This window comes from Medicago truncatula, chromosome 5 (genome assembly GCF_003473485.1).
Source record: "Medicago truncatula cultivar Jemalong A17 chromosome 5, MtrunA17r5.0-ANR, whole genome shotgun sequence".
Lineage (NCBI taxonomy): Eukaryota > Viridiplantae > Streptophyta > Magnoliopsida > Fabales > Fabaceae > Medicago > Medicago truncatula.
In genome coordinates, this window is record NC_053046.1 from 13,718,783 (window position 1) to 13,727,481 (window position 8,699).

General features: G+C 31.6%; 1 protein-coding gene across 1 annotated transcript; it reads right to left on the reverse strand.

The window, feature by feature from the left end:
• Positions 1-1,086: 1,086 nt before the first annotated feature.
• Positions 1,087-4,013, reverse strand: LOC11409914 (MADS-box protein JOINTLESS). Its single transcript, XM_003613006.4, has 8 exons — positions 3,676-4,013; positions 3,337-3,544; positions 2,646-2,724; positions 2,310-2,474; positions 2,163-2,204; positions 1,769-1,810; positions 1,459-1,616; positions 1,087-1,297 (listed from the first exon to the last, which is right to left on the reverse strand). The coding sequence occupies exons 2-8, from the start codon at positions 3,516-3,518 to the stop codon at positions 1,279-1,281; spliced, it is 687 nt and encodes a 228-aa protein (XP_003613054.1). The 5' UTR covers positions 3,519-3,544; positions 3,676-4,013; the 3' UTR covers positions 1,087-1,278.
• Positions 4,014-8,699: the final 4,686 nt, after the last annotated feature.

The following is an 8,699-nucleotide window of genomic DNA, read 5'->3' on the forward strand; positions in this document are numbered from 1 at the left end:
CTAGGAATTGGGAAAGGAGGGGATTCAGTTATAAGCCGATTGATAAACATAAAGCAAAATAATAATAAAAATTTGAAAATAGATAAATAAATATACAAATGCAATCAATTATCAAGCTATTGACCTTTCATAGCCGGTGACCACCCACGGCGGTGATGAGATGGTCTTCGAATGTGTGCCACGTTTGTAAAATGGTTGAGGGTGAGTTTTTACGGTGATGGTAGTGTGTCCTTTGTTGGGTCAAAATACTTTTAGAGAAAGAATTATTCAATATCATAAAAGATTGTTATATCTAATAGATATTGTTTAGCAAATCAAAGGTACCTTATATTTTATGTTATTTTATTCGTTTATTTGTTATCCAGTTCAACCAATTAAACTGATGTCTCCTAAAACATTATGAGTATTTTAAGATGGAAAGACTTAGTGCAAGTATACATTGTCCAGGTTATAATATAAAAAGATATTGATCCCACAAGGACTAAGGACTGTGGAGATATAACTTCGTATAACTTTTCAGTAGAAAACTTGTTTGCAACAAAATAAAATAAATCATTTGTCACAACACTAAAGTATAAAAGTTTAAGTTTGGGAAAATAGTTAAAATGATCTAGAAATTCTCAACATGGAAAGCGTGGTTTAAACATTACCGCGATTTAAAGAATTATAGCTTTGTATAGCTATTGTGACTCACATCGCTATAGCCGTTTATAGCTTTTTAACTTATGTGAGGTGATTCACGAAGCTATATCTCTATGTGACTTCCTGGCAACCAATTGGTCTTAATGACACACTCTTAGAGGTACAATTACGCAGAACTTAACACGCAACAATTGCTAGGTTAGGTGTTCACCCTTTCCTAACGAATTCAGGACCTAGACCATTTAGCTGTGACAAGAGTCCTAATAAAAACTTAGTGCTTAACTATAGCTTCCTATAACTTTCAGATTCTTCTAAGTTCAGGTTAACGTATAATTACACTAATTATGTGATTTTCTCAAATTAATAATGATGTCGACGTATCAGTGTCTATGTTGTATCCGGTGTTTACGTTTGTATTCGTGCTTCATATATTAAAACTCTAACTGGAAATTAATCTATTTCACGTTAACAATTTCGAAATGAGATAATATAGAGTACCCCATGAAGTCATGTTGCTCAATTACTATACGTACATATTTACTCTTAAAATCGCAATCATTTGGGAAATTTAGCCAATCATATAATCCTTGTTAATCTCAAGCCTCTAAGGTTAATCCCTCGCACACAAACATTCCTTCAGCCGGCATATGGTAGTCTGCAAATAGCACATGAAAGCGTTAGGAAATTAAACAAGATCGGTAAACAAAATATAGCTTTCAACTCTACTTACACAATCCTTCAAAAAGAAATTCTACATTCAGAATGTAGAATGCATTAAGTGAACTAATAATAATGTGGTAATTAAATTGAACTCACCCCAACTTGAGCGATGTATCCGAACTCTCATAATCTTGGGGAGGACCAATGGAATTGTAAACGTTGGTGACAGATTCTGAGGATTGACCTTCATTAACCACATTCTCATTCTCAGATTCATCACCTCCAACCATTCTGTCGTTAATGATGCCCGCAACCTTATGATCCATCATATACAAGTAATTTATTAGCTAATGTAAAAGTTTATTCTAAAACCAGTAAAAATTTCATGCAAATATTGGACTTAATTAATTATGTGAGAAAAAAAAGAAAACTTATTTTAGAATAGAAAAGAGAAAGAACATCATACATGATGCTTTAGTCGGTCGTTCTCTTCCATCAATTGCCTTCCCTGCAGGTTTCAGTAAACGTCGGTTGTTTTAGGGATGAAAGTAAGGGTTGTAGGAAACAAGCTAAAATAAATACATCATTTGTTATTTATATTTTTAAACTTTTGTGAATATATATTGAAAATAACACAATTTAATGTATAAATTGGTCTAATACAGACCTCTAAAAAATGTTCCAAGGATGGACCCTTACAATTTTTAGTAAAAGTAAAACAAGAATTTTAATCAAAGTGGAGAATATAAGTAATAACATCAATCTTTTTTATCATTTCTAACTCCTCTATCGACTCTATCAAATTAAATTTTAGTCGTCCAATTAATATAACATGTTGAGTATCTTTGAATATTTCTAACCTTTCTTTGGAGATCATTGATCTCCATCATGATCTTCTCTCCCTGAAAAAACAAAACGATATTTTAGATAAATATATAATCATGAGATAAATTTAAAAAAAAAAAAAAAAAAAAAAAAAAAAAGTACTAGTAGGTAGAATTGAAGACCTTGTTTTCTATTACACGGCCCAACCCAATTTCAAGTGACCTCTCCAATTGTTGTAATTCTTCCACATTCAAACCTTCAAGATCTTCTCCCCTCATCTGCCTTAGTTGATGACTCTTCTTAGAAACTTCCATGCTCAATCTAGAACAGTTGCTGTTTTCAACTAGCTGCAGATTAAATTTAAGCATCAAAATCTGTTTCAACAATAATGAACTTGTGATTTTGTTTTAGCAGTGACCATCATCAATGTTTTATTTGTTCATTTTGGCACATAAAAAATCGTGATTCAATTCAATATGTTTTCACAAAACATACAGTGATGTTCAAATAAAACCAACCTGCAACTCGAGAGACGGTTCTTCCAGCTTTGCCAGGTTCTTTGAGTGCAAATGATGCCTTTCAAGTATTTCCCTCATGCTTCATCATAACATAAATATCAAAGTCAAATTATACCAAATAAATAACAAAGAATCATAACACGTGATCGATGTCAAATTAACATGACAACAGTTAATTTATACTAACAAAGAGTAGTCCAAAATAGAATTTATGATCGAGCATTATGGCATAATTTGATCTTTAGTCCACGGTGGGATAAGATTTGGTTATTGTTAGTTATTAAAAAAAGCAACTATACTCACAAAGAGTTTTAGGTGTGACTAACTAAGTCATAGATCGAGTATTAATGTCATAGGTGGTCGTGGTCCAAAGAATTGATATTGGAGTTGGGAGCCAAACACCCTAATTAGTGTTGGTAGAAATAAAAGTTGAAAAAATAAGTTCTAAACAAATGCACCAATAGGAGTTTGTCTACTTTACATAATTTTTGTGTTTGTTTTCACTTTGAAATTTGAATAAGCATAAGAGAATTTAGTCAATATTTGAAAATGTATTTATAGACTTCCTTTCATCTTTTATAGTCTGCTTCCATTGATGCACACATAAACTTTAAGAATATAAAAATTAAAAGTACCAAAAAACACAGTGTTCTAACTCTAACTTTCAGGCATTCATGAGAGAAAGAAAGACCTTAAGTTGGAGTATTCAAAGAGTTTCCCAGTAGAAGAGAAAATGATGAGAGCAACATCAGCATCACACAAAACTGAAAGTTCTTCAGCCTTTTTGATTAATCCTCTTCTTCTCTTTGAAAAAGTCACTTGTCTCGCCGTTGAGTTTTCAATCTTCTTTATTTGAATCTTCTCACGAGCCATATCCCTTCTTTACCTTAATTTATCCTCTTTTGGATAAAATAATAATAACAGAAAGATAGTTAATTTAACACCTTTATTTTTTGCTATGTATATGAATGAATGATAATAACACACAGAATGAACCAGCGTATAATAGAAAGTGAGAAAGAAAACTAACCTAAAAAAGAAGAGACAAAAGAAAGAGAAGTGTTAGTGGATGATGAAATGATGCAGTCATGCAGGCATTTAGCTAATTTTAGTTTTGTTAAGAATTTATAATATAATGAAATGGATTGTTTCCTTCCTCTTTTAGATCCTACATGGAGAAGAAACTGGTGAACAAATGGGTGGTTTCTATATTTATTTGTGGATGAATTATGGTGGTGGGTTAGGAGGAAGAGTAGTGTGTGAAATGTACTTTGTGGATTTAACTTTCCTTTTTGAGGAACAATAATGAACGTGGGTTTTTGGTGATGTTTATTTGGTTAGTGAGGTCTTGATATCTTGATCAAAGGCACCAATGAAAAGAGAGTCAGAAAGAAAAGAGTAAAGATACATAGACACCCTTAGGTGGCAATACATCATTTGACACCCACACAAAAATCTGACACGTAGTCACGTGGACCCCGCACAAGCACACTTTCTCTTCTCTCTCCTCTTCTCTCTTCCTAATGCATGGGATGTACAAGGATGTATGGGAATAAATGGTGTCTATGTATATTACTCGAAAGAAAAAGGTTGTGTGTGTGGGGAAGTGTTGAAAAAAGTAAACCCCTTTATGGTAAGGCAAAGCAATATGTGTCTCGCTCGTGTTCCAAAGGTCACAAGGGTATGAGTATGACTAATCAATGAATGAGTATGATTTTGGTTACAACCAACCAGTCAAATAACAAAAATTCTTGCTTCAAAAACAAAACAAAAAACTATTGGAACACAAATAATTCTATCCTTTTTAAAATACATATCGTATTTTTACAATATGTATTATTCACATAATTTATTTTAATCATATTTTTTAACTAATATATCAATACAAATATTAGTATGTAGATCAAACTTTTAATTGTTTAAACAATACATTAAGTGTTTTTGTTAGCATTTTTCAAATACTAATATAAAGTACGCCAAATATATAAGAAGAAGCTTTATATCTTAGTGTGCATGCCATGAACACGATGTTGATCATCTAGGTTGGTGACGTGATTTCTTTGCTCTTCTCAAATGATATTATTAATCTTTCTGAATCGGTCTATTTTTGAAAGTCATGTAAAAAAATTAAGAAATTGAGAAATTTTTACATTAAAATTACTTTAAAATATTTGTCAAATAATCAATTATTCAATAAATTTGTGTATAACAATGATTGGATTGAGTATTTTTCTCATAGAAAAAAGAACTTATAGAAATTCATGACATGACATAATATTTAAAAAAAACTACCTATGATTGAATAGTAAACTACTAGTCTACTACTGTATACTCGTTTCAGTTAAAAGAACAGCCAACCAATAGTTATAATTCTAGTTCTAGTTTCTAGTTACATACGACCTACGTTGCTAGAGATGTAGCATGTCAAGACAAGGAGACAGTGGTGCAATCCAAGCAAAATTTGTTCGTTTTGTTTTTGTCATGATTCATGAACGTGAGACTGTGAAACCTTTACCCCTTATTTTTCGGTACTTTGTTCTTACAAGGTACATGTACTTATCTTACTTATATATATTATTGATCAGATGGGACATTAGATTGGACTTGAGATAAAATTTATGATTTAGTTCTTCCTTTAGTAGTTTGCGTCTACTGTCTACTACAGTTGGATAGTGTCGGATCACCAGTTACCTTGCAAATCATGTCCTTGTTTGTTACTACCATTTACTGGTAGTTAAAAAAAAATATTAATTATCTTTTTGATTTTCGCATTATAACCAACTCACAAAATTGATCATATCCTTTTAAAATCGAACAAAGCAGTTCATATACACTACCATTTTTTTTTTACACTTTTGATCCTTATCCCATTTTAGCTTCCAAAAAAGCTGATGTGTCGTATTTTTTTATGAGGTGTCCAAAAAAGTACTTAGGTGGCAAATCACAAGTGGAAAAACACTTGTACACACGTCAGCAAATCATATTTTATTAATTAAAAAAACACATTTATATAAGTTAACAATTAAAAAATAAATCAAAAATTAAAAATAAATACACTACTCATATTCCTCTCTTCATCCTTGGCAGCAAACTCTCTGAACCCCTGGAAAAATTAACAACAACATTCGTGTTCATCTCTTCTTCCTTAGCACAAAAAGGTAACAACATCACAAATTTCTCCCATCATCAACCTAGGGATAAAACTCATACTTAAAAAACCATCACACACCAACACATCTCTCTTCTCTCACATCTATCCCAAATCAAAACAAACCAAAATCTGAAATTTGAATCCGAATCCGAATCTGAAATTCGAATCCAACTCCAAGAGGTTCATGGTATCATAAACCCAAATTCAAATCTGAAATCATTGTTTTTGATTTATGAGAAAATGGGTGGCATCAACCCAAATCCAAAAATCCATATTCACTCAAAGGACAAGAACAGATTCGCTGTAAAAAGATCTTTGTAGAAGATGAAGATGAAGTGTTGTTCTTCTTTGTGTCTTCAAAGGACAGGAACAAATCTTTGTTTTTTGTAAAGTTTTAATTTTTTTGTTTGTGTGTAAAGTTTGAATCTTTGTTTGTTATAGAGTTGAGATCTGGACATATAAAGGGATAAAGATCTTGTCTGATGAGATTGTAACGAAACAAAATCTAGTTCAGGAGAAGAGAAATGGAATTGGGGATTTTGAGAAACTAGGGTTTCTATTAAGTTTCCTCCTTGTATATTTTTAATTTTTAATTTGTTATTATTTGTTAAAATGTTTTTTCATAATAATATAATTAATTTCTTCAATTTTATAAATGATATTATCCACATATGCAGTGCCACATAGGTGTTTTATTTGCCACATCAGTTAAAAATATGACATGTGCGTTTTTGGAGGATAAAATGGGGGTAGGACGAAAAGTGCAACAAAAATGATAATTGAAAGACATGACAGTTTTGTTCTGATTTAAAAGGGCAGGTTAAAACACGATGACCAAAATTATAATTAAGCTTAAAAAGAAAGTAAAGTATGTTTCTCATACAATATAATGGAACTGAACTGAATTGAATTGGATGTGGTAGGTTAAGGCTAAGTTCACGTCAAAACAAAAAAAAAAAAAAAAAGGGTTAAGTCTTGTCTTCTGTTATGACGAAGGTGTTATAATTGAATTTTGCTAAGTTATGTCTCTAACACACATGTTAAAATAATCTAACAAAATTGAAACTCTTGTTCTCTCCATTTATCTATTTCTCTCTACTCTTCTATACAATACAACATTTGACAATATTTTTAATTAAAATGTTAAAACAATGATTTTTAAAATATATTTTTATATTAAATCAAATTATTTAGCATTTGCTCTTAATAATGGCACATAGTAGCACACTAGCCTTTGCCAATACATTAGTTTCAAATACGAGTGTGACTTTGAACCAAACTAAATATTTGAACGATAAAGTAACGTAATTATACTTACTTCAACATAATTTCAAATCTTGTAAACAACATGATTAGTGAATGGTCAATACATTAGTTTCAAATACGAGTGTGACTTTGAACCAATTTAAATATTTGAACGATAAAGTAACGTAATTATACTTCAACATAATTCCAAATCTTGTAAACAACATGATTAGTGAATGGCAACCCCCCCCCCCCCCCCCCCCCCCCCCCCCCATTGAAGTAGCAATAACCGTCGCAATAAAGGGGGGTTTTGTGACCCTTTTTAGAATTATTCCTGAAACTTTAAATCAAGTTTATATACTCAAGAATGTTCTTGGTTAAGATATTAGTTCAAACAAATAATATTTGATATAAATATAATCTGAAGAATGATTATATAAGCAGAATGAGAAAAATTAAGTTTTAATCTGATTTTATCTTTAGTTAAGTAATTAAGCAGTTGTTTAATCTTGGACCAGAATATTCTGGAAACAGTTATATAATTAATAAAGTGATAATTCAATGAGGACCAGAGAACTATGGATTAATATGGTTGTGATTAATTTGGACCAGATTATTCTAGAGAGTAATTAAATTAATTAGCAAGGTGATATTAAAGATTAGTTGTTAGGACCAGAGCACTTTGAATTATAATGTAAAATAGATGACAAGAGTAAGGAAGAGAGAATAACACAGGAGAGTTATCCTGGTTCACCAAATCCGGCTACTTCCAGTCCCCACACTTCATGTGAGATTATCCACTATAGTATTCAGTTGGTAGAAACTTCTAACCAACACTATAAGGTCTTGATCACACCAGATCATTCTGTAACCCTTGTATTATCAACCTCAACAGGCTTCTTACAATTCTTTGCACTAGCAAAAGAAAGGTTGGAATTTTCTATCTTAAACTATTAAGCCCAATAAACTTGAGAACTAATATCACGCTTTGTATGGCGATTGGTTTTGTGTTTATCTTGATATCTTAACACATGAAACTTTTACAAATACAGACTCAAAGAGATAATGATACAATAAATATAGTGAGAGCTTATGGAGTTTGATTGTGTTTGTTGAAGAGCTTGATTGAGAGATTGATTGCTTTTGAGAGATAAGTGTTTTTGTACTTCAAACTCTTGCCATAAACCTTCAATGACCTCTTCTATTTATAGAGGACGAATGGCCTTTGAGGACAGGTCATAAAAGAGTTGTTTGAATCCATTTCAAACTAAAAATGCGCTCCAAAAGTTGCTTGGGGAACAAGTGTGCAAGCTGTCTTCAGAGAACGTCCTCAAGAACATTTTTCAGTGATCCAACCATAACTTGGGCATGAAGTAACACGTTTTTGTAAAGTCTCTATGAGATGTTTGCCTATTTTGAAGAAACTTGGAGGCCACTTGAGTTGATGTACTCTTGATGTCATTGCATGATGTCTAGAGTGATTCCTTTGATGATGTCATATGAAAATATCATTTGAAGAAACTTTCTTTAATGGATCTTTTTTCTTTTATTCCTTAATGGGTCAAAAATCTTATGGGGCCTATTCAGATTTATTCCTTTGTAGTCTTGTGGCCCATGTACACATATTTGTCTTTGATTGCATTGATTTATTTTTGCCA